General features: G+C 43.0%; 1 protein-coding gene across 5 annotated transcripts in view; it reads left to right on the forward strand.

Moving 5' to 3' along the window:
- LOC148320316 (RNA-binding protein Musashi homolog 2) overlaps window positions 1-26,777 on the forward strand; it is a 185,264-nt gene that overhangs the window by 95,716 nt on the left and 62,771 nt on the right. For all 5 annotated transcript variants that reach the window (XM_088278936.1, XM_088278937.1, XM_088278933.1 and 2 more), the window contains exon 7: window positions 3,841-3,889. In XM_088278936.1, the coding sequence (XP_088135062.1) occupies window positions 3,841-3,889 (49 nt within the window). The remainder of the gene's footprint in view (window positions 1-3,840; window positions 3,890-26,777) is intronic.

Below are 26,777 nucleotides of genomic sequence, written 5' to 3' on the forward strand. Positions count from 1 at the left end.
AACACGTCTGCAAATGCAAGTTCAATTGGGAATATTTTGAAATATTAAAGACACCAGGAATATTTTTGAATAAATTTCTATGAACTCATTCACTGCCATCGACGTGTATAGAAGTCGAAACGTACATTCGTTGAACCTGACCCGGCAGTGAATGAGTTTTAATTCTAGCAGCACAAGGCTCTGTGATGCGGCAGCTCGAAACGTCCACACAGCAATCCCGGGTCACCGAATGTGGTTTTGACCCGACTTTATTTGCCAACAGATATCATCCATATCAGTGTGGGCCCCAAATTGCCGAACCATTCCTTTGCTGGCTTTCCTGACACCCGCTGAATGTAAATGTGCGTTTGACACCTATCGAAATCGCTGTCATAATTCATTTCCACAGCTCTTAAATCTCCGCCTGTCACCTGGCACGTCGGCTGTTTTCCAATCCAAACGGAGCACATTAGCACTTATTGATGCCTTTGTCCTTTGATTCATCACTTGCACACCTTTGTACTTTTTTTTTTTTTTGTCCCCAAAATCCTCATGCATTTGTCTTGTCATGGATTTATTTTCCAAGTACAAAAAAAAAAATGACAAAAGTCAAGAATATTAATGTATATGTATGTGTGATATTGCTGATTTGAGCCGCCATGACCAAAGCGACCAGTTTTCTCAAGTCACTTCGCAAAATGATCCAGTTGGGACAGCAAATATGGGACATTGGTATGAGCAAACATTTGATTCGCCGACACATAAACAGACGTAAGACACAGATGGGAATGGAACACATAAAGGCAAGCAAAATGCCAAACTCCTGAGGAATGGCATTGGCAAAAGACAGCAGGGACAATTCATGGCGGGGAATAAAAAACAAAAGCAAATAGGTCCATTCGAAATGGCGGCGATTTCAGGTTGATATTAACTTGTAGCTTTCATCCGATTTCAAAATGGAATCTCGATCTCATTTTTAGACGCGGCGGAATAACGGGTGTCTCCCAACAAGTGTTTTTAATTAATCGGTCACGAACCATTGGCCACGAATGCAAAAAGCCCTCTTGAGCTGAAACATTCAAATTGTTGTTTTGATTCTCGTATGACATTTTTGAGATGGAACTTGGCCTCGCAACTGCTCGCTTAAAATCAATCACTCCCCTTTTGAATACGAACATCCGGCATTTGATTTTTATTTTTTTATTTTTGCTCCTGTCCTCTTTAGCTCCACTTCGTGCGACGACTGTATTAGATAAAGTCAGCGCCGGCTTGATGTGTGCAAATTTACATGAAGTTCCAATAAGCCAAATCAGTTCACCTTTTTTGGGCTTTATTTGGAAGCGAACGTTGACTTAAAAAAAAGCTGTCCGACCTCCTTAAGTGGTAATGGATGTTTCGAGTGCATCTCCTGGCGCCCAATAGACTTTTTTTTTTGCTCTTTTCTTCATTGTCACAAAAGGCCAGCCACTTCGCTGGAGTTCCCTTTCCCCCTTTTTACATAGTGATAAGACAGCCATTATCCTTTTGAACCTTTCTTTTCACCAAGCCGGGAGAAAAAGGAAAGAGTGAAAGCGACGGAGGAGGAGGAGGAGGACAGAGAAAGATTTCTTCCCTGAGGTGAGCCTGGCCTCACCTCGGTGTGGCGGTGGCTTTTTTTTTTTTTTTCTGAGCAGTGAAGAGGTCCTTAACCTTCTATCAGATGGAGGCACACAGTTGTGTTCTGCTTGAATAACTACATTGAAAAGCCCTCAAGCACTGGAGATGGTTCTATAGAGGCCGCCGGTGCCGGAGAGCGCGAACGGGAGAGCCCGGCCGACGGTGACAGAGAGCGAGGCGGGAGTTTGACCCTGGCATGATGTGCACTTTCTCTGTTAAAATGCCCGTCAGTGCTTCGCTATGAATCAGTGTTTGCTTGTATGACAGGATGGTTCTCCTCGAATAGTGTCACCGCATCATGCATTTGTAGAACACACTTCCTTGAACAGATCTCACTTCAGCTTTCCGCCGCGGGCTCTCAACGGTTTCGATAGTAGCCGTCGCGGCAGAAATAGTGGAATGCGATGGTGTTGGGATTGTTACATAATTCAAGCACGGGAAGTCAGATTTCGCTACAATGATGGAGTCCAAATTTTTTTGGGGGACTATTTAAAGTCAAATAAAGTTGATGAACAAGCGCTCACCGTCACGATTTATGATGCCGTGAAAACTTTATGGAGTGTTAAGGAGGGCAAAAATATACGAGTCTGATTTTCTCACATTTAATTTAATGACGGCGCTCTCGCTGGCTGGGTACTTTGGGAAATGTTTTCTTTTAGAGCTTTTGTTTTCTTCGTTGTCCTTTTCTACAAAGCGAAACTGCCGTTATCATCCTTTCGCTCGCTGTCATGTGATTTCTGGGAGATAACGTGAGGCAAAAGTTTGCTGATAAAGCTGTTGCCGCTGCGGGTTTTATTGCTTAGTACGAACATTTCGTGTTGTCCCGTCGTATAATTATTAGGTTGCGCGTTTCTCACTGGAAGCAAAAAGTTCAAAAGTGGTTTTTTAATCGGTGTGTTGGCCTGTATTAATAATGTCAAAACGTCTCAACTCTAAAACTGTAAACTAAACTTCTAAAAAAAAAAAAATGTCAACAGTTGCAAACATTTTCTTATCAAACAAGTTCAAAATGTCCTGTTTTTGTCGTATTTGCGACTATTTGCGAAAAATCACTAATTCACTTGCGCTCGCTCGTCGTCGGTTCGTTCACGGTCGCAAAAACGTTCGTCAACAATTTCAAGGGGCTCAGTCATTTTTTTTTTCCCACAAAGATATTTGAACGTTAAAAATTTGATGCTAAAACTCTTTGCAGAGCACAAGTAAAAAAAAAAAATTAAAAAATCCCAAAAAGGCGCATGTGGCTGGTGAGCTGTGCAGAAACTCACCAGGTTCCACACGCCATGCCAGCATCTTGCATGGCAACGTCAACATCTGTGCCAAATGTGCAGCGAGAATGTGGCGAGTGCGGCGTGCCAGCGCCACTCTGCCTGGCTGCCAGGGACTACTTTTTATCCAATCAGAGCGTTCTGCTTGACTGAGACCCCTATTCTTGTCTCGTCCCATCTTCTCCCAAAGCTTTTCCAACCTCCCATGAAAAAGACAGACACAGGCCTGTGCGCACGCATTTCCCCCCCGCACGGCTCAAAGCCTCGGAGGTACATCGTTACACTTACCTCGAAACCATAACCAGGAAGCGAGTGGTGCAGTGTTCCTGCTTTTTTTTTTTTTCCCTTCCCTATCTGCCGCTGTTCCCTGGCTCTCTGTCCTTTTTATTTCCCCCCCGAAGACAAAATTACGGAGTGAATGAGCATGCCTCACTCTGTTTTTAAAGCAGTTCTTCAAAGATATAAAAATCACAGGTTGTCTGCGGATAGGAGACGCGTGAAGGAAAAATGCCGGCTGACTATCTGTGTGTGGCTTTATTGGACATGATGAGGGATGATATTACGCTGGATGCTCCTGCTGCCGCGCCTGCGAGATGAGGACGGATGGCCATTTGTCTCACTTTCGCTTAGCGTAATGCATTTATCCGTCTCCTTCCCCAAGAATGGACATTGGTGTTCATCAAACAAATTGTCCAAACAGTTCTCCATTTTCCTCAGTGCTTGTCATTATTGTCATTTTCCGCCACTTTTCACTCACATATCTTGGCCGCACAATCAAAAGGGGGGGAAACGCTGCCAACCCCAATGACAATTAACGCATTCGCTGCCATTGACGGATATAGACGCCCAAAAAAATATATATTTATTTTACCTGGGCTAGTAGTTTTGATCTGAAGATGACATAAAAAAAAGGACTAAATTCCTCCTTCGTCTGTTTCAGGTGGATGACGCCATGCTTATGTTTGATAAGACTACGAACAGACATAGAGGTGAGTACGCCGTAAGCTGAAAAAGCAATGGTTTGATGTCCTTCCCTCGCGCGATAACACAAACAGTTCCATTTGACGTGATATGAGGTGTCTCATCTGTTGAACAATGAGAGCGTGTCGAACTGATCAATAAGATGCGCCGGTGTTTCGACGGTTGCCGCATTGGCTCGCGTGCATGCGTGCGGGTCATGGTGTGTGCGTGTGCCGTGTTTCGCAGATGTTGCTTAAAGGGTGTAAGATTGGGGAGATGCTGGGTGCTGTGCAGTCAGATAACAGTGCCAGATAACGGCCAGGAGAAGCACTGACTTTATCGCACGCTTATCTTTAGATGAGGGAACGTTTCTCTCTCAAGTAGAGGACTTTCCAAAGACAGGTTTGCTCCTTGCGCCATACGCCGGCAGTGTGTGTTGAAGCCAAACAGCGCACTCAAAGGCTGGATTTAAGCGGCGCTTAGCGCACATAGGGCTGCCGTTTATCTGCGCCGCTGCTATTGGCGGTTCACGGAACTTAAAAGTCAAAGTAAGAGCGCGCCTGGCTCGCTTTGCGTCCTCTCGTTCGCCGTCATTGTGTGTGCGAGTGGATCGATTGGGGTCGAAAAAGCAGCTTCGCAACTGGAAGGCGGATGATATGGCATTTGAGAGTGGTTGCGTTTACATGGGATTCAAATGTCTTCAATCCGGTGTGAGTTTGGATTAAAATGATCATTTTTATGGACCGTAAAAAATAGTGATCCGAGCGTGTTCGTGCATCACGCGCACACATTATTTTGACGTGTGCAGATTGACCGGAAAAAGTAGTCCAAGAAGCAGAAGCCATGTCAACAAAACATCGTAGCGTTCATTTCTATTTTAATTAAATTTTCTTCTGTGTCTGTGTGAGTTTGCTGTGCAGACAAACTCTCTGAAGCCTGCTAAACACTTTCCAAGTGCCGAACATGCAAACTATAAGTGGAAGTGATCTGTAGCTTTGAGCCGATTTTGATGTGTCATGACAGGACCCAGTGTGGGGGGGGTCTTTGAGTCCAAGGCGTTTTCTCCCCAGTCCTTTCCTCAGAGAGTACAGACACTCAGCTCCGGGACTTTGTTCGACGTTTACCTTTGGGCAGCAAAACGTCCTTCGAGTGACTATAATGACAACGAAAAAGCCGTCCTTGTTGATTTATCTATTTATTTATTTATTTATTTATATTTTTTTATTTATTTATATTTTTTCATTTATTTATTTATTTTTGTGCCGACAACTGCCGTATTTATATGGAGTGTGACAATGAGGCAGGTGCAGTTAGTTTCTTCGCTCACTGGTTCCCTTCATAGCATTTTGATATTTGGTTCCGGTGGGAATTTGAAACAGTCGACATTTAGCGCTTTTATCTTGAGACAACAGGTCTCCCAGATGAAACGCATTGAATATTACAGACCCATAAGAAAATTTTAATAATTCATCAGCGCCACTGGTGTGCTTGTGTAATATTAATAACTCGACTGCTCCGTGACCACAAAGGAAAGGGCATTAAATATGTTAGAAGTGAAACCAGCGCCTGTGTCCACGGACTGCACAGCTAGCTGCTTGCAGTCCAAATCAATTTCCCACCTGTGTCGATTTTTTTTTAGCCTACAGATTGAGTCATGAAAAAATAATCCCGGTTTTTGCTGTAGTATGTAAGAAAAAAAAAATCAGCAACAGCTCATTTCGACCCATCTAAATCCATTATGCTGATATACAACTTGTTTCAGTTCACCAATATATTTTTTTTGTAAATACAATGAAGCAAGTTGTTCTTTTGAACTCCTAATCGTAATAATACATTATTGCCGAAAACTATTTGAACAAACGAAGCCCGGCAATGGCGATGAAAATAAAAAGTAATTGCTTATCGTCGCCGAACATTGAGATTAATGAGATGGAGTCAAGGTGGGCCGGAGATGCGTGATTGACACCTGATTGTTCGTGTGATTTCTGAGCTGAATTGGATAGAGGACAAACGTCACACTCCAATAGTAGCTGCATTGTCCTTCAGACGATCCCTGCGAGGCCGAACGAACGAGCCGACCAACGCCACAGACATTCTCTACATTTCCCATTTTCCTTTTTTTTCTGCTCGCTTTCATTCGCTATCTCCTGCAGTCTTTTTCTTCCTCTTTTGCCCCACGCCGTGCCCGACTTTCCCACCTCTCGTCTTTCTCCCGCCGTGTCTCCTGCTTAGAGGACAATCGCCATAAGCAAAGCCCCCAACAAAGGCGCGTGTAGAGCACCATCTCCTTGGCATTTAAGGGAGGAGAATACTGCCGATTGTGTTGGAAATTGAACTCTCCAAAGCCGCTCTTGCCTCAGCAGCCGTTCATTGTGGCCGACTTCAATGCCTTCGATGAGCAGCTTGGACCGTCCGGGGGTTGAAGCCAGAGGGCACCTATTGTTCCATGTTTGCCCCGCCTCCATTCCACCTTCGCTTTTGTCCTAAAACTCATTTTGGAGACATAAAGTCCGGATGTGAACATTCATGCAGTCTTTACGTTGTGTTCTGGCATTTTTTTTTTTTTTTGTGTGTTTCAATTTTTGACTCATAGGACAAGAGGAGGGCGGAAGGGGGGGGGGGGGTCACTAGACACATGCTAATTGGTAGACTCTTCAGAAGTTGGACTTTCGAGAGGTCTTGTCTCACAAATTCAATCCTATGTTGTCTAGTTTGTTCCTCAGGAGGGTTTTATGGGGTTGAGGTCCAGAATCTGAGCGTGCTTCGTTCACGAGTTCTGTTTACTGTCCGCTTCTCCGGCTCGACTCTGACTCATTGGAATGACCTTGTGAGTTTCCGAAGAGACTATTGTTCAAAAGTGCCGTCCGTTTGTTAATGTGGGCTAGCCTGGCAGATGCAGCAAGTGTAGATCCATCAAATACACTCTCATGCTATTGGTCGTGTCCAGGAACCAATCACGAGTGGCCGTGGAGTCAACTCATCGCTGTATTTTTATCCTTTTTTGGGGGGTGGGGGGTCTGCAAAACTGAAGGCGCAAAAAAGTGAAGGGATTACTGCACATCCATTTTGAAAATGACGTATAGCCAATGAATTGCTTGAAATCTCTGCCGCACGCTAATCCAATAAAACATTTCATAAATCCTGACCTTTTCCTCAAGACCTTGACTTCATTTACTTACTTCAAAGGTGTGAGCTGAAGTATTAAAGGCGTACCTCTGTTTATTTCCACACGTTCACTCGCTCCCCCCTTTTTTTTTTTTTAATTCCACCATTAAGAAGAGTGATGAAATCCATGTGTAAGTTTCTTAAATATTGCTCCGTCTAAGTTAGCATGCAGGCAGCACCCATTAGTGTAGCTTTAATTGTGTGACTGATTGTAAGCTAAATTCCTGCTTTGCTTTGAATGATGCAAGTGGCGGTAATGTGCAACAGATTTGGGGACCTGGATAAACATTTGGATCATTTGAAGCAAAAAAAAAAAATTCCTGGAGAAGAAAAGGATTCATAGCATTGTGCGAGGATGCCATTAATTTGTGTATTGCCATTAACCCCCCCCCCCCCCCACACACACACACACACACACACCTGGCAGAGGAACGGAAGACCGCATGGTGTGTGTCTGTAATCTCTTTACCTGAATTGGCAGAAAAGCTTGCAAGTGCAGCTCCCAGTGTGATGTTGGCAGGGAGAAGTCAATGTCACACTGAGCGAGCTGCCTTCCAAACAATCCAAAAACTCTGCGCGGATTTTAGAGGAGAGCGCTGCTGCTCCAGCACGGCCGTGAAACACTTTATGGTTTGCTGATATACTTTCAGTTGGTTTCACCATTTCATTTGGTTGAGTATCATGTGCGCCCTTATTTAGCGTGCTGGAGAGTAGCGGTTGTCATAATTTTAATGATGGTCAGTTCCATGATTCGCTGTCGTGAACGTCATTTTAAGAACATTCCGTTGCCTGAAGGGTTTTTTTTTTGTTGTTTTTTTCTTGTCTAATTGGCTTGATTATCGTTCTTGTCTTTGGCATCTTCCATTCATAATCCAACGACTGTCGCAGTTTGAGTCCAGCAACCCAGGAAGCGGAGCTGCACCTCCACAGGTTAACCGTTGTTCCCAGAAAAAAGCCGCTCCGTGTTTGACGTCACCACAATGCCTCATCAGCCACCGGTGTTAGGGATTGAACATGGCCGACTGAGCAGAGGATGTCTGGCTGCAAAGTGATTGCCGGCTCATTGACTGCGTAGGAGCGGAGGGAAACGGGCCGAGTGGGGACAGGGAACACGTGCTGTTCCCAAAGAAACGGGAAGTCGAAAGACCAAAATGGAAAGAAGGGAGAGTGAGAACAAGGAGAAGTATAATGATGTCATGGCGAGGAGAAGAGGAGGAGGATAGAAAGAAAAAGGCAAGTGCCTCAATGGGGAGCCTCCCCCCGCTAACTCCGCTGGCTGCAAACTGCTGCCGATGGCTTCAAAAGAGCGCCAGGCGACCTAGGCCGCCGCTTCCAGCAATTAGAGATCACTCCAGCGGATGCCTCCTGGCCAGCCTGCAAATCCCTCAAAAAATACCCCCTGATTACTGCTGCAGGACACAGGCTGTTTACCAAACGGAGCTCACAATGCTGAGAAAGACGTTTGATAACGTCGTCTTTTTTGTTCAGGCGAGAGACGGAGACGGCTCATTTGAGTTTTAAAGATGGCACAATTTAAGAGATGAATTTCCTTCCAGGAAAGACCGGTTAACTCATTCTCACCCAAGTCGTCGTGCCAGCAAATGGCCGGCGCTCTTATCATGACAAGAGCACAAAACCTATTTGGAGGGAGCTCAAACAAAGTATCTTTTCACAAGCGCGTCCACAAGGTCCACTTTGATTGTGAATATCCTCCGCTGGCAATCCCTTTCTAAACACACCTCAATCCCTGTTGGTTCCGCCGGACTGGTAGTGTTTGCAGATTGGAACTGCTCTTTGCTCTGACTACTGTATGGCTTCACTGATTCCGAGTAAACAATCGGACACCACCGAAATTGACTGCACTGTCCAACAGTGTGCGCAGTTCGGTAACTAGTGAGTTGCCGACCACTCCAACCGAAATAAATAAATAAATAAATAAATAAAAAAAATAATAATATATATATATATATATATATATATATATATATATAATAATTTATTTTTTATTTTATATATATATGTATATCATGTATTTTTTATTATATATATATATATATATAAAATTTATTTTTTATATATAAATTTTTATATATATATATATATATATATATATAAATATATATATGTATATATTTGTTTTATTTATATATATAGATAATTTATTTTTCATTTTATATATATATATATATATAATTTATTTTTTATTTTATATATATATATATATATATATATATACATATTTTTTTTTATATATATATATATATATATATATATATATACATGTAAATCATGGCATGTTTGACGTGGCGTTCATTTCAAGGTGAAGCCGTGAGCTCTACTCCTTTGCCTCGTCTGTGCTGAAAAGACTCCCCTTCACACATCCAATATTAGCGTGGAGTGTGAATGTCATTTAAATGGCGCCGCTAATCGTACGCTATAGATCTGCCTCCACCTGGGGGCCTCCCACCATGGCATAATCACAGCGACACAGGAAATGATGTGTTTCGCCACTCTTAATAACTGCTCCAGCTCATCAACTTCTGGCCCGCTAGCTTGTGCTGTGTCCACATTCCCAACCGGCAGACTTATCGTGCTTTAGCACAATTGGTCATTTTCTTCGGTCTGAATGACTTTCGATGGCTTTGCAAGCCCCGCGGTCCATTTCTCGCTTGTCAAACACTAAAACCTCCACAAAGAAGGTTTTGATATACAAACTCGTTTGGGAGAAAAGCAGGATATTAAACACAACACAAAGCTGTTTTTTTTTTTAATAACTTAAAAAAAAAACTTCCTCCTTCCTTCAATTTGTTGCCAGCTGTATGTATACCTCCATTTTTTTCCTTTACAAAAAAAAAACAAATGGATGGTAATTGTAATTACCTGAGTTTAAACACACTCTTGTTCCTCTGATTTGATTTATATTGCTAATCAAAACAGGAGCACAGACCAACAGCTGAAAATATTTCTCCTATGAATTGAGTGAGGGAGGCTCCTGCTTGGATTTTATTTACAAAACAAAAAAAATCACTGTGCATTACTAAATATGCTTCTTATTTTTAAGTCCACACTTTCGCTGGACTTGCTTCTATGCAGTTCGTACATGTACATATATTAGGATGTCATATGCATCTCTATCATTTCCATTTGCGTGTGCTTCAGTCGTCTCATGATGTCACCTGATCCCTTTCTTAGCCAGTTGGATCAGATCGATCATCTTGGCACGCTTCCAAACGCTTGTTGATTTGCTCCCTACTTGACCAAACAAACCAAGAGAACAAACGACATTGATTTTTGACTAAATGCTGCTAAAGTAAATACAGCATTGAATGTCGAAGAAGTTGCTACTTGTGAATTTTTACAAATCTCCAGCAGTCGGCGCGTGCGTAAATGCCTGCGCCCGCAGAGTCCGGAACGCGTCCGTTTTTGAATGAGATTTAGCTCTGACCACTGCACGAGCTGCAGGATGGAGGCAGGAGATTGTGGAAGAAAGCCTGGGGTTTTAATCTCTTCCCCATGTTTATCTCACCACCAGGAGACAAACCATGTGCCATTAAAAACATCAGCTGCTCCCACTGCTTCGCCACACAGCTGCACCCTACAAGACATTTCAAGGACAAAATGAAAAGGGACCAAAAAAAACGAAAAAAAAAACCCCAGAAAGGCCCGTTTGTGTATTGCTGGCCTGATTTTTATGCATGTGAAGGTGTTTGAAAGCAATATTGATTAAGATTTTCTCGGGATGCGCATTATATCAATCCTTTTATTTTTGCACATCCACAATCCGTGACTACATATTTATTTGCGCTTGGCATTCTCAAGCCAAGGCGACCAAATAAGCAAAAGTAAACATTTTCAGCCGCAGCCGCCAAGAGGAATCAGTCTCTTCAGGAAATGAAAATGCCATCTTGAAATTGTCATCATATTGAGAGTTAGCCAGCCTATGACCTCGTAATCCCCCCCCACCCCCATCGCTTCTCGATTTGCGACCTGCCCGACGCTCTTCCAACGGGAAACCATTGGCGAGCATCTACCGCTCACATCATCATTCTCCGAATCACCTAATAGTGGATTTACCGAGGTTAAACCTCCCGTGAGATTGACCTGGAATGCTCGAGTTTACACCGACGGCCCGGCGAATATGCGCACACACTCAAACTCAGTTCAAATGACATCCAGTGTCGAAAAGGTCGTCTTCATCCGGCTTATAATTGATCTCTGAGATGATGTCAAAGTCAAGAGTTTCAAGTCAACACCAACAAAGGCAACAAAGCTTGCGACTTTTAAGAGGACCGCTGGTTTTGGGTTCGAATTCAGATTTGTCCGACGGGTGCGATACAAAAAATGGGTGGTTTTCTTTTAGGCGGGCGTCGCAATCATGTCAACATTCCACGCACGGCTGAGATATCATATTTTCTTAGTGGATGAGCAACGCCTTTCACGACCACTCACGAGATAAATTGCACATGCACAATCTAATCATCAAAATGGGAACGAAACAGCCGTCCTTTACCGATAGAAAAGGTGCCGCTCTAGTTTGGGATTTCGTTGGAAGACTCAAGAGGCTTTATTGTCAATTTTCGAGGCACGGTTTGGGATGTGTTTATATGATGGAGAATTAAAAAAAAAAAAAAAATGTCAGTCTTTAGAACGTGACACCAATGCCGTAAGTGATTGCCATCGACGTCATGAATTTGTGCGTGTTCCGACACAGCTTCAAGCGCAACGGTGGTCAGAACCCACGCGGCTGAAAATCCCAATCAGCGGCTGAGCCACAGCAATCACCTCTCACAGAGAGATTACATCACCACTAGTCCAAACATCTAATCTTAGATTAAAGGGATGAGGGACAGCAATTTCGCCTTTCTTACATCTTTTTTTCCCCTTTTTTTTTTTTTTGCTATTCTCTTTTTTTTTTTCTTTTTTTCTTCAAACTGGATGCCTTGCCGACTGACATCCCATGCGATTTAATCAAGCGTCCTCGGCATTCACAAGCCGCTTCCATTTTCAGCCGCGCACCGTCATGTCAATGGCTGTTTATTGGGCCAACTTTGCCATTGTTGCTCCAACTTGCAGCTGATTGGCAACCCACAGCCATGCTGCTTTGCCACTTAAGTACTCGTTGGGAGCCTTTTTTTTTTTTTTTTTTTTTTAAGACCAAACAATCATCACCCGGCAGGATACATCCTACCACGTTGCTCCAAAAGATAGACTTGATTTTGTGCTTTTTTTATTTTTTTTTACGAGAGCGGGTGGTGTGAGGGGAAAAAAAAAAAAAAAAGCACATTTGAGCAAGTCTGGAACAATAAAAAATCATAAGCAACTACTCAGTCAAGATGTGGTGTCTGTCACCATATTTGTGCGTTCTCGTGAATTTGGTATTCCTGCGTCACATGACGATTGCGAAGAAAACCGCAGCCTTTTGATTTGGTGATCACGACCCGCGAGAGATGTTTCATGCACCCCGTGATACACATGATGTGATGGCCTGCGCGTGTGTGCGTGCGTGCGCGCGCGCCGCCACTCTGTAATAAGGGTTGCCTAGCCAAGCGTAAGTGTCAGGGTGGAGACGCCTGGTTCATTAGGTACCGTAGCAGGATAATGTATGAACAGAATTCTCAAATGCGCACACAGGTAAGAGGAAGAGATGGAGCGAGCAGGAAATAGGCAAGCAGCCATTGTTCTTTCGCTTCTCTTATTTCTGTCGTTATCCTCCGCCGCCTTTGCCTCGGCGTCCCTGCTGCCAGGTTGCTCTGGTGTGTGTGTGTGTGTGTGTGTGTGAGTGCTCGAGAGGGGGGGGAGTTGAGGCTCCCAGGTCACATTATGCCCCGTTTTGTGATGCAGAGCTCATTGGGTTGATGCCATTAATTCATCAATTAATTTATTTATCGGTTTATTAGATTTAATTTATTGCATCTTGCGTGCCGCTTGTTTTGCGGCTCTCTTGCCGGATTGACAGGTCGCTAGTCATGGTAAGATTCCATATCCCATCAGCGTCACGCAGCAGCACGTTGCTAATTGAGTTGAATGCGTCGCTCGTCTCTCCTCAGTGACTCCATCTGTCGGCGTCTTGTCATCAGTTTGTTCGCACTTGACAGCTTCCAAGTCAGCCTTTGTGTGTTGCAACGTGTGCCTCTGTGGAGGTGTGCTGGGGGTTTATTCTTCTTGGTTTTTTTTTTTTTGGTTTTGATGGAAGTGTGTGTCTTTGCCTCGCAAACATTGTGTACAGTACCTCCGCCAAGGCTTTTAAACATTTGTTGACTGCAGAAAAATTAAGTGAAGGATCTAGGACCTTAAAAAAGTGTCCGGCGTTTTGGAGGGTGATGTCGATTTTGATATTTGGCAGAAAAACACATTCAGATCACCGATCAATCAGATCTCGATCTCAGAAAAATACATGATGACTAAAGTATATATATATTTTTTTAGGTCCCGTAAGACTTAGAAGAACAAAAAAGAGAATTATAAGCAGAATAAATAGTTGTAAAATACTTTGCCCATCAGGATTTGTCGAATTTTACATTGACGAGTATACTCGTCATTGGCATTGAATGAGTTTCATTTGGCCGATTATTTTGAAAAGGTCAAATATCTGCTTTCTAAACGGTTCTGCGTTCAATTTCAATGCTAAGTCTCCATCAAATCCATTTGAAAATTTGTTTGACATGAGTTTCGGACCCTTCCTACTCATGACAAATAATTTTCAAGCAAATACGAAAACCCCGTGCCCCGTCGAATCCTCCCTGGCCCGAACACCGCAACACGAGTGCAGTTTATAACCGCCGGCAATAAATCTGAATTTGCAAAATGATCCGGGTCAGGGGTGGCTTCTGTCACCGTGGCACAAAAAAAAAAAAAAAACACCTCCCAGCTATAAGGGACCTTGCGATGGCAGCTCATCAATAGTTCAGGAGGTTATTTTGGGAAAGCATGCGGGGTGATTAAGGGTGATTAATAAGAATTGTGTGCAGTGGGCTTTATTTGGCTTTGGTCTGTGTGGAATTGGCAACACAAGTGGGAAGCGATGCACGGGAAGATGCGCGTTTCCAAACACGATAGTGGAAATATGTGCGTCTGTGATCTTGACTGGCCCGTGTTGAAAGAAGCCCAAGTTAAAAGACGGCGTGTGATGCGTTTGGAGATGGAATGACATCAACTTTGGAGACCGTACCTTTATCGCCCCGGCCAGCTTCGTTTTCTCTCCCGTCTCTCCTCTCCGAGGGTCTGTTTACTCGACACTGTTTTTAAATGCAGACATGTTGCAAGTGACATTTTGGCCAGCAGCGAGCGTTTCAAAGCGCGATGCAAGTTGTCCGTCAAAACGTTGAAAGCTTGTATTTTGTGTGAGAAAGTGAGACGAACGTAGACGGATATCTGTTTAAAATCGTTTATACGCTGCCGTACCTTCTTGAGTCATTTAACGTCCACCCGGAAAAAGTAGCGCTGACGGGATGCTTGAAACCACTTATTTTAGTATTCACTCACCGATACCGAGTGTCGATAAGTCGAGTACTTTTTGATGTACAATTTCCGGAAAAAAAAATCTAAACAAAGACCTTTTTTCTGATGCAGTTGATGATTCTATTTGTTATTATTTTATTTTAATTATTTATAATTGCACTGGAGAGGGCAGCTTGCCAATCTCGTTGTACATGAAGTAGAATGACAATAATGATTCTGATTCTGTTTCTGATTCTGATTCTGATTCTGATTCTGATTCTGATTCATCAATGTGTCAAACTGCAGCAATATAGCGCCCACTACTGCCCTGGATGACTTACACATTTTTTTTCCCGCATTAAATATTAGTTACTATCTGCAACCTCCACCAGCACCCGATACCTTAAAATCAGGCTGGTATCATCTCAATATCAATACCTGGTATTGGTATGCGCCCGTCCCTATTATACTGCTTCATTTAAAACTCATATTAGGATGAAATGAATATTTTCCAGATTATTTAATTATTTATCGAATGCACCGAAAGCATGCATATGAAATGCCAAAGACTAACTAACTTCCACTGACAACCCAAGCTCCGCCCCCTCATCCAAAGTTTGTCTTGCAGCCAAAATATCACTTCAACATATTGTACTTCCTTGAGACCAATTTCTATTTAGTCAGGGCTTTGGGGCTATTTTTCATCATAGAGTGCTGTCGATTGACAACAAAGATGGCAAAACTGTGACGGAGGATAGATTAATTAAAAAAAAAAATAATAATAATAATGTCGTTGTTCAATAGAGTTTGAATGCATGAGATAATGTTAACGCGTGTTTTCAGTCTCAGCTGTTGTGTGCATGGAAATTGGCAGACGAAACCTTTTGAGAAAGCCGTTGAGCCGTAACAGGTGTACAGGATGTACATTGATGGTGCTTGCCCCAGCAGCCGCCGTGTCCTGACTTTGATACAGTCTGCTGTAAGACACGGCAAATCAAGACCGAGTTGTCTTTGAAAGCTCGGCTCGACTCATCTGTCAAGCAAACTTGGGTCGGGAAGTGCGTTCGATATCTTTGCGGAAGCCTCCGGTGGCAATTTTGGTGCTTGTGTACGCCGAGCGTGCACTTTTCCGACTCCTTACGCACTACAAATGAGCGTCTGCCTTATCAATCCTGTCGTTTCACGCTTGTGTGAACTTGCTCATAACAGATACGTTAGCTCAAGCGCTCGCGCAAATGCACGCGTGCGCTTATGCATACATACGCCAAACCGCACACCCAACACGCACGTCGCGCGAGCCGCCTTCCAAACTGCCACAGGTGAAGAGCGCTTGCATCAAAGGCACTTGTCACTCTTCTGCCTTTATCGCCATCTCTCATCTTTTCCTCACTTACTCTTTCCCGCCTCCGTCACTTCACACATTTCTTCTTATTCACATTTTTTCCCCATTCCCTCGTGCGTCTCGATATTCTTTTTTTTTGCCGACCCAATCTCTTCCTCACCTTTGTCTTTCTCTGCTCCAGTTACCTGCCAGGAGAATCGCCTTCAAAAAGAAGACCTGTTTTTTATTTATCGCTTTATATTCATCTCCCATTTCTGGAGAGTGGAGAATACTTTTTTTTGTTAAAAAAAAAAAAAAAAAATGCTGCCTCAAAGGATCCATATCACATGCTCTTCTCTGTCCACGAACTCCCCTCGCCCCCCCCCCCAAAAAAAAAAAACTCCTCCACCCCCGAATCGGTAGAGTGCGGCCGTGAGCCTCGCCAGCTCCCGTCATTTCTCATGAATTAGTCTTACCTGTCACACACTTTCTTCTTTTGTTTCTTGCTCTTACTCATTCCATTCTCCACATGCCCTCTCCTGCCTTTCCATCTCTCTCTGGTCCTCACATTTCATTTTTCTTCCTACACATGCCACACAGCAGTCCCTCAAGAAATGTCATTTCTGTCTTCTCTTTTTGTTCTGTAATTTCTCCGTGTCCCTCCTTTTCGCTTGGGAATTCGTTTAGCGGCCGCTGTTCTTCTGTCCCCGGCCCTCTGATCTTTCTCTCTCTCTCTCTCTCTCTCTCTCTCTCTCTCTCTTTCCCTCTCTCCGTCTTTCTCCCCGACACTCCTCCGTTCCATTTCTCTTTTCTCACACTTTCGCATCTGTTCCTCTCAGCCTGTCAATTGGAGGCCTTTTCCGAAATGCCACGATAGCATGAATATTAGATCATGTGCTCGGGCCACAGAATAATTTCACAAAAGAAACATTAAAAGTGTTGCATAAATACGTGAAAATCTTTCTTTCGCTGACAATTTTTTTTTTTTCGATGCCTCTTTGAGTGATTGCGTGAATCTCAGCTGACTCGAAGTCACGTTTCAGATATTTCCATTGTTGAGAAGTGTTAGGTTTTTATTTTTCAACAGTTTTTTTTTCATTCTGGATCCCTTTGGGTCTAAAATAAAGAATTAAAGAAAGTCACTTAACTGCAATTTTTAATTAGGTGTCACACAACACAGATTACATAAAGTACATTTTTATCACTTGGTCATATTTTTTTTAATTATTTAATTTTTTATTTTTATTTTATTAATTTATTTAAATGCATTTTTTTGGGGGGGTTACATGTTACTGTACATAAAAAAATGGCCACAGACTAAAAAGATCATGTCACAACCCTCGTCGTAGACTCAAGCGTAGACGTACAATGCATCCTTGTTCCAATAAAATCGTAGAAACTCAAAGCTTCCAATCCATCAGACACTGCTCACATTTTCGGAAACGGTTTGTCTTTAACAGCCAACCTGCATGCATTTGTTGGACATATTCATACATATTCATCCTTTCCCGCTTCAAACAAACAATGCTCAATAATGCGTTTTTGTTTTTATGCAAAGTATGCATGTCCGCACTTATCGTCGGAGAGCATACCTTGCGCAATACCACAGGCCGACAAGAACCGGGCCTTCGGGACTCGTGAGGATTTTGCCATTTTTCTTTCAGCGTAAATTCGAGTTACGTCGCGTTCCTATCGTTCAACTGCGCTTTATTTGGTAGCGTTCCCCTCGCCAACTCTTCGCCTGTTTTGTGTCGAGATTCTTCTCCGCTGGAAAAGTCTTCATTTGAGAATAGTTGTCATGTACGCAGGCACTTGTGTTCCATCAAAATGCAAATATTATGTTCGGCAATTTCTACCACAATATTATCCTCGTCCTAATTGATGCCAAATTCTGTTCCTGGCTGCACCTGCCCACCCCTCTCCTCAATTAGTTTTAATTGCAATCGCTGTCATAAAACGGGACAAATTGTGTAACGATCAATGTTTCCTGAGTGAGTTGACAGTTGTGCTCGTATTTGTTTTAGCCGGCCCGTTTAGATGAACGGGATGAATGCTAAGTGAACACGCGCCCTCAAGGAGGAAAGGGGCTTCTCTCTCCCTGGTCTTATGCCGCATGATTTATTCATCGCGCCACATGTCTCTCCAAGAGATGCTCATATGTGCCGTGCTTCCACTTGAGATGATTTCGTCATCATACGTGTATGGAGAGTGAAACATATCATAACAATTTTGTCGCATGAGGGGACAATCCCTTATTTTTCAACGATCCCTCTCTTCCAAATTGTCAAATTAACTTTTTTTTTCCTTTTTTTTTTCGCAGCAGTGAGAGCGGATAATTAATAGGTCCTCTTTGGGTTCTTTTGGGTTTTTCTGGCTGCCTTCAAAGTGATAATTCTCGCCGGCTGTTGCCTCCGGGGACTGCTCCATCTTATTAACTTGTCTTTCCAGACAGCAGGGATGGAGAAGAACTGCTAAGTCCTCCTCTGACATCCCCTGCCCTAGACATGCACCACTCGCCGCACGTGCATGTCAACTTTCACATCGATGAAAAATGAGAACAAGACAAAGATTGGAAAGCAGACCCCAATCACCATTATTGGGACCAATGCGATGTTTTTTTTTTTTTTAGTTTTTTTTTTTTGCATTGCAATGTGTTGACAATGACCAGGCGAAACTTTGGAGGCGTTACTCGAGTTGTCAGTTTAGAAGTCGAACATATCTTTATGTTCTATTTATGGACAATATATAGGGTCAATGTGGAGAGAGAAAGAGAGAGAGAGACTGAGAGAGAGACTGAGAGAGAGAGAGAGAGAGAATATAAAACACTTTGATAATTGTCGAATTGTCAAACACATGTTGCAAGACGACGTGTTTGTTTCTAAACAAACCTCCCAGCTTTGCCGTCTGCTTCCAACGGATCTGAACGAGTCGATTTGTCCTCGGTGCCTCCGGAGCTTATCTGACCATTGGACGTAACATGGTGCTCGCTCTCCATCACTCTCCGGTGCTGTAAGAGGATGCCTTCACGCTGCACTGTAGCATTTTGTAAGCTGTTGTCACGGCTGGGGGGCTTGAATGTACAGGGAATGGGATTGGTGCAGACAAGCAACATGACATATGAGGAGAGAATCATTCAAGACACCTGAACAAAAAAAAAAAAAAAAAAAAATGTTCCAAAGCTGAAAAGTGAATGGAAAAAAATAAAAAAAACGCTTTAATCTTTACCCCGTGGGAACGAATTTATCCGGATATCATTCCGATGTTATATTTACCACGTCAAAGAATCTAGATATGAAATCTTTACCCCAATTGGCCAAATGAGATTTTTGTCCAGATTGGATTCGGCCTTTTTTCGATATCATTCTGTCCGTGTGTTCCTTTGCAAAGTTTTTCGATGAAACTCCCCTGAGAAGTTGTGTGATGTGATATTGTGCCAAATACAAAAGTGGCCTGGCACACAGGTCAATATAATAGTCGACTAAAAAAGGAGCGCGTCTGCGCCATTTTTTTTTTTTTTCCCCATGTGCGGCTGTCATGATGTACAATTTTCCCAACTTGAGAGCAGCAACGCGTAAGCGCAACGTCTGTTCGCTCAATACTGAGCCGAGCTTTTATTTGCCCAGAAAAGATGCTCCAAATTAGTGATCATAAATTAGCCGCCGCATATTCATTATGCCAATCTCTGCAGTCTCTTTATCGTTTAACTGCGCTATCATAAACATAATCATGGGTTCCGTCTTGAAGTCTCTGGTGGCGATAAAGCCTCTCCGCTCGATCATAAGTTTAAACAAATACGCGGCGTTATGAACCTATAAGTATGAAGAAACGATTAGTTTAGTCGGGAATGTGAACCGAGATAACCATTTATTCTAATCAGCTCAATTTAGCCTTCACTCCGACGCTTTTTTTTTTTTTTTGAAAACCACTTCTTATTCTGCTGCCGTGTTGTTGTCCTGTCTTTCATGCATCAATAGCGGGATTATTATACATTCTTATTTGTAATTGGAGGGCAGGTTAGACAAGGGGATAATTAAAATAGTGTGTGTGTCGCTCCGCCGTCTATTTTCTGTCTGTGTCTCTTGGCGGTGTGCTTGCGTGCCCTGCTTTGTCCTCGAAGCTCATGCAGATAATGCGACGCGAACAAACTAACGGCGATAAATACCGAAACGCCGAATAAGGTTGAGATTTTGGTTTACTGACAAAGAGAAGGGACCCATGTGTCTTTAGGTCTTGAGACCAGCGCTCGTTACAGCGGCTGGTAAAATATTAGAGTTCAGCTGACACTGTCTAAGTGAATTGTGGAGAAGAGTTTTGACAGCAGGGTGAAGGCCGGCTAGATTATGATGGATGATGACAACACGCGTGTCTCACAAGCAGCATTGGATTGCTTTTCTGTTTTCTGTTTTCTGATTTTTTTTTTTTGTGCCAAAGTGTTCATTCGATGCAGCGGCTTGGTTTGGTGCCACTGTGGCGTAAATGGGAGATTCCTGATGGGTGTGTTCAAAATGATGTTGCAATATTTCAAACCTGCAAAAAACATTCATTACCAAGCCGTTGCTAGTGAGACAGCTGCAAAAGCTTTCATGAAAAAAAAGAACATCCAAACAATCCATTTCTTCTTTTTTTTTTTTTCTGCCGACCAACACTGTTGCCGAAATGCTGGGTAATCACCTAGAATTCGAGTCGAGTTATTTCCGCTTTGTTTTCTTTCATGTACACGAGAAGTTAATTCGGCGAGTGAAATCTTAATTGGGTTGATTGAAGAAAACTTCTTTGCACTCTCGCAAAGCCTCCTCATTCTAGATCACAAAATACAATTCAAAGGAAACTTGGGCCAAGAATGATCAATGTATTGAAAAGTTGTTATCCAGAATTGTGCAGCTTTGCAAGTTTACTGATATGTGGGTGAACTATTGAAGGTTAAGCAGAACAGAGGGGGTTTTTTTTTTTCAAAAGTTTTCGGAATTGAAGATTGCGCACGTGAACATTCGCAATTCCTAAAGAATTAAAAAGCTGCAATACGCATGCCAAGCCATTAGTGGGCGATGTAAGGAAACTGTGTCCGTTCAACCGAATGCGTGTCCTGCCAGAGCACTCCTTTGAATGCTCGTTGTTGGCATGTTTGTAGTTTTTGGAAGTTGGCGTGGGCAGATAGGCAATATATCATTGTCATGCACGATTTTTTTATATTAGGGGAGTGCAAAGCAAAAAAAAATAAAAAATCGATACACTCAAATATCGTGATTTCATATGCTAAGAGTCAATTAATTGTCATCAATGGTCAGGATTGACTTTCCCGAAAGGTGAAGATGCCACTTTCTTCCAGCAGATGGCAGCGTGGAGCCAATTTGACCACAAAAAAAAAAAAGTTTGCCTCCAGCTTCAGTAAAAAACACAACTCGGGTCGACAACGCGATGGGCAAGAGTGAGTCCAAGTTCAACCGTGAAACAATTCCAGACAAATCGCATCTCCCTTTTTCAACATCTCAGTGGCCACGTGTTGCTCTATTTTCTCATCACAGACAGAATCTCCATATATGACTCAGTTGCGATTCCGCCGCAATTTCTCTCTCTGCTGCTCTGAGGAGCAGATGGAACAAGGAGAGCACTTCATCCTCAGGTTTTTGTCTCCTTTGGCTTCCTCCGGCGTAGCCAACTCATCCGCTGTACTCATTGGAAGATCTGGTCTCTTGCCCGCCATCCTTCCCTCTTGTCTTGCCTCCAAACATTGACTCATTCAGTCATTCCCTCTCTCTTTTTCCTTCACTCGCCTCCTCCTCATGATCTGGCCACCAGGGAGATAGTGCATGTGGCAATGGAGCAAGCATCGTTGATGGAGCATCTGTTTCGACATGGTGCGGGATCTGTGGCATGTGGGCGAGCATCTTGGGGCACATTACATCCTCTTGCATATCTTAACATGCCTCGCTCAACCGGACGGCCATTTCAACGCGCGCGACCACTCCCGCAGATTCCAACGGTCCCGCCAAGATTACCCGAGTTCTGCTTCCATAGAAGCATTGCATCGATAATGGATCGGGTCATATGTGAGTCCTGTGCGGCAGCCGGCACACGTGTCCGATTTTAGACACTCACTCAAGACAGGAAGAGAAGATTTTTGGCATCGGGGGGAAGCCAGACAGAGAGAAGCCCAATCCAAATAATCACCACACATCTCTTCTCGATGGCCCGACTTGTCAAAGCTCATCAAGACGCTCTGCCAACACACTTTCACCCTTGGCAGCAGACGAAATGAGACTTTTTTATGACCCAAAGTGCTGTATTTCCACCGAGTTTTGATGAAGTGGCAATATGTTTATCGGTAATGCACTCCCTTTATCGTTTTTATAGCTGCGTATTTGCTTGCGTGCCGCTCTTGTTGAATCTCCTCGAGGCAACTGCCGGCCGTACGCTGAAATAACTGTTTGACTGTTAAAATGTGTTTATTCTATTGACCAGGCAAATTGTTACAGACAGCCGAAAGGGAAAAATGTCTTTTTTTTTTTTGCTGCAAATGTTACCTAATGAATCAGACTGTTGATAGAAAGTGGTAATAAAATCTAAATATCCCCCCGTGGGTGCTTTCCCTCAGTAAACATTTGTGGCTGAATGGCTAAATTAAACATCACAACTTGTATTTTGTCTCCACAATTTCATGGCAAGAACAGAGACGGTGTCGGTATGATTTTTGCGTCGAGCATTATATGTTCCAAAAATACGTTTTTTTTATTTTTTTTGGTCACATCTGGAAAGAGCATCCTGAGTTTTGAATGCATCTTGTCGCTTTAAGTATGTAAACGGATCAAGGCGCACCTGATCTCTGGCTGGAGTGGCAGAGATCAGGTGTGCACAATCATTCGGCACAACTGAAAAGCTTTTCGTCTTTTTAAGCAGACGTACGTTTGTGAAAAGGTGCAGGTGCAAGTCTCGTCATTACTCGCAGCTTGGCTTTTTCCTCCTTTACGCCGATGTTTTGCAGCAGCAAATTACGCCTATTTACGCGTGACATCGACAAGATATAAGCTGCATGACGGTTCTAATCATCCTTGCCCGTCGAAATGCCGTCCATCGCAGTATTATTGCTCATTCTTTGCAGAGGATAAAGAATTGATGCCTATAAGTATGCTGATATTTGCTCCACTGTCAGATATCAACTATCTGTTACGGCGAGTTCTTCTTTGTCAAAGCTACGATAATCACTTCCTTGTAAATGTGTGCACTAATGCAATCCAAAAATCCGCCGTCTGCTACATGCTGTAAAAAGTGAGGAAACCGTAATTGCTCTGCATTGTACGTCATCCTCTGATAATTAATTCATTAATTAATTCTAATTATTTTTATATTAATTAGACAAGACTGTATTTGAGACTAGATTTATTTATTTATTTATTTGTTATTATTATTATGTTGCTAATATGCCGTTTACGTTCCCATTGCTGATGAAAACAAGCTTACTTATATTTTTCGGCGTATGATATTGCGATGCTACGTCAATTATGAAGTAAGTGGGTAAAGGGCAATTTTATTCAATAGCAGAACTTCATTTACAGTTTTCTTTTTTTTTTTTATTACTATCTAATTACATGTACATTTGACTCCATAATTCCAACTAGAATTACAATGCATGGTTCAATTGACACAATTTCATTTTTTTTTTTTGCTCTCAAGTGGCAGAATTCGAATATGCATGACAGCGTAAATCGGGAAAAAAAACAAAAAAACGCGGAGATATCACCAGATCTCTTTGCCTTCTGTTGGCCCCTCGTCACGTAATCTGCAATAACGTCCCTGCATATTAAACAGTCACACTTTCTCTTGACGCGAGTATTATTTATTTATTTATTTTCCCAGTGCGCCCGGAACATTGTTCCCCTGAGTGACACCACGCCTACTTGTCTCAAATGATTGCCTTGTTAGAGCAGCGCCACCCAGTGTCCAAAAGTAAGAAGTCCTCCGCATCCAAGCCCATGCTGGCCTGTATCAAACCATTAAAAATACAAATGACGGCGAGAGGCTGCGAGGATGCCCGCTGCGAATGCTCTTCATGGTCGGCCACGGGTTCACGGCAATGCTGGAACGGAAGCGTCTTCCAAGCTATTTGTATTGTCTGACCTTTAAGATGATGAAGCGCGGGGAGAACGACCCTGGCTGGATTGTTCAAAGAGCATCCTCTCGATAGTGGGGGTCCAGCGGCTGGCAGCATGCTGCGGGAATGATCCGCCCCTTCGCCAAAGGCCAAATACAGGAAGTTTAGCCAGAGGAGAAGGCCATGCATCCTCACCTTTTTGAAGCTCTCTCGCTGTCCTTGCATGGATAAATACTGTTTGTCAACCGTAAGCACCTTCCACGCTCTGGTTTCGTTCATTTTTTTTTTCTTCTTCTTTTCCACGTGATCCCTCTGCTTTTGCTCCGCGCACCTCTTGCTCGAGAGTTTCTCGCGCTACAACCCTGTTGCGCTGGATTAAATCGACTCATTTTCGAGCTCACATTGCTACCACAGATGTCAGCTTTGAGATTGAAATGAGCTCCCCCTCTGCAAAGGAGCTGCCTTGAAAAAGGAAACTTCAGAGAGGAACTAAACAGAGACGCAAAGTCCTTTCAGTTCCCTAAGTGCAGCCTGAATGGGACTTAACACGTGTGTGTGTGTGCTTGTAAGGACTTTTGTGTATATTACATTTGCTCACCAAACTAATAGTTTGGGCTGGGTAATTATTCAAAATTGACTCATGATTTTTTGGGCTTCTTATGCTCTTAAAGAAATTATAATTGAAGAAAAACTATAAATCGGTGACTCGGTGTGTTAGGTTTGTAAGTTACCGACGTTGTTAAAGCACCCTGAACGCACCATGTTGCTTTTGCTCACTCTGTGTGTTAAGATAACACACAACAAAAGAACAAAAAGAATTACACACATTGAATATTTAAACGCAAGACATACTTCGTTTGATTAAAGAAAAAAATGGCAGCGATAATTCAAAAATCAATGTCAATCAACATTTATACACTTAAGCGCTATTTGCATCGGGAAGCTCAGTCAAAGCCATTTCTGCGAAATGCAAATGGCCGCCAAAATTCTCCATTCAGTCTCGAAAATCTTCTCCTCCAAACTTTTGCAGTAATCGCCTTTTCCCATCACCGCGCTCACTTATTCACCACCTATTATTCCCCCAGTCTGATTTTCCACATTCATGCGAGGCAAGAAATGCTAATTAAGTGAAATGAAACAGCGACAGTATCTACTGTATATCAAATGGGTCGAAAATACAAAAGGTGCGGCATATGTCTTTCATTTCATCCGAGTCCCTCATTGCTTCACGTCTCAAAAGAAATTCATCTGAGGCTCTCAAAGGCTTTTGGAAAATACCCTCAAGTCGTGACCTGACGCTGGCACGCTTCCCCTTCCGTCGGTTGTTGGTGCATGTGATCGAAAAGTGAGGCCGGGATTATTGCTTGGCACAAAGCAGGCGGACATTCTTAAATGAAGCATCCCCTCGTCGTCCAACGCTTCATATCTAATCTCATGATGCTCGTTGTTCTAAAGCAGGGCTCCCTCACGACCGGGCCGCAGAATACGAAAGGTCGGGCCTATTCACTTGCACCCCAAAAAAAATAAAAAATAAATAAAAAAGATAGGAATCTGCAATTGAATCAGGGAGAGATAAAGGGCGAAAACCACCACTAATTCTGAGATTTTTCTTTCTTTCCTTCTTTCTTACTTTATTTATTTATTTATTCATCTATCTATTTATGTATGTATTTATTTATTTATTTATTTCCTTTCCTTATTTCCTCCTTTTTCCTTCTCTCATTCTTTCCGTCCTTCTTTCCATCTTATTTCTGTCTTCTTTCCTTTTTTCTTTCCATATTTCTTACCTTTCATCTCTCTTTCTCTCCTTCTTTCTTTCTTTTCGTGAATTGATTGAATAATTTCCTTTCTTTGCATTTTTTGGCTGGGAGTTATCACATGGCGGTGGCTTCACGAACCTAACGAGGAACGGCTAAATGCGGTATAAATGCTTGTTGTACTCGTTTGTGAGAACAAAAATCTATATTGAAGAAGCGCAACATAAAGTGAAGTCCTCCAAAGGTCTGAGTCACCTTCCCCATCCCAAATGTGGATGTGCCCCGTTTTCCGCCGATGGTCCTCGCTTTCACGTCACCTCCAAAGTTCCCTGGTGGCAACTTGCTTCATCTGCTTTCCCTTTCTTCCTTGAGTGTGACTCAGAAAGAGCAACTTCTAACATTCTTGTTTATTAAAAGCAAATTTGCCCACTTGGCCAAGTGCTCCCCTTCGCCCTTTAAGCCCAGTTGCTTTTAGTTTACTGTCTGGGTGCCAAAGGGAGCAAAAGGGGGACATGGTCACCTTCTCCATGGGTAATTGCTCGCGTTCACTTGGTCCTCTGATCATACGGCAGACAGAAATAAACTCTTAGACGTATATCGTTTGGCACTAATGAGGCTCTTTCTTAGGTAGGGGAAATCTTTTTTCAAGTATATAGAGGTCAGTGGAGAGACGCTCATTTCCCCGATGCACACACCGTGTTGCTATTTAGATGCACATTAATGCTGACCAGCGCGGCTCGGAATGCATTAGCAGCCTCAATGTGTGTTGAGCAATGTCGTGCGTAGTCGCTCTCACCGGTAAAATAAATGAGGCAAAGCCAATGCTAATATGAATAGCTGTAATGACAATAGAAATAAAGCCGACGCTGCGAGTCAGGCTTGGCGTTTTGAAATGTAATACAAATGTTTGTGTGTGTCGAAATCGAGGCGGGGCACCTTTTAAAGTAGGACAGTCGAAATTGATGGCCAACTCTGAAAGCTGACCTACTTAGAGGCGCAGACAAACTAGTTTCCTCAGCGTGCGTGCTGAGCCAAGTTGCCGTGCGAGAAATGCGACGAAAGCGCACGAATTGGACTTTGAGAGAAGCGTACGTTTTGGTCTCGCCACTTTTGCCGGTGGATGACCAAATGATGTCACTCACGTGACGTTT

This window comes from Idiotropiscis lumnitzeri, chromosome 17 (assembly GCF_059441095.1).
Source record: "Idiotropiscis lumnitzeri isolate Australia: NSW breed Sydney's pygmy pipehorse chromosome 17, RoL_Ilum_1.0, whole genome shotgun sequence".
In the NCBI taxonomy this organism is placed as follows: domain Eukaryota; kingdom Metazoa; phylum Chordata; class Actinopteri; order Syngnathiformes; family Syngnathidae; genus Idiotropiscis; species Idiotropiscis lumnitzeri.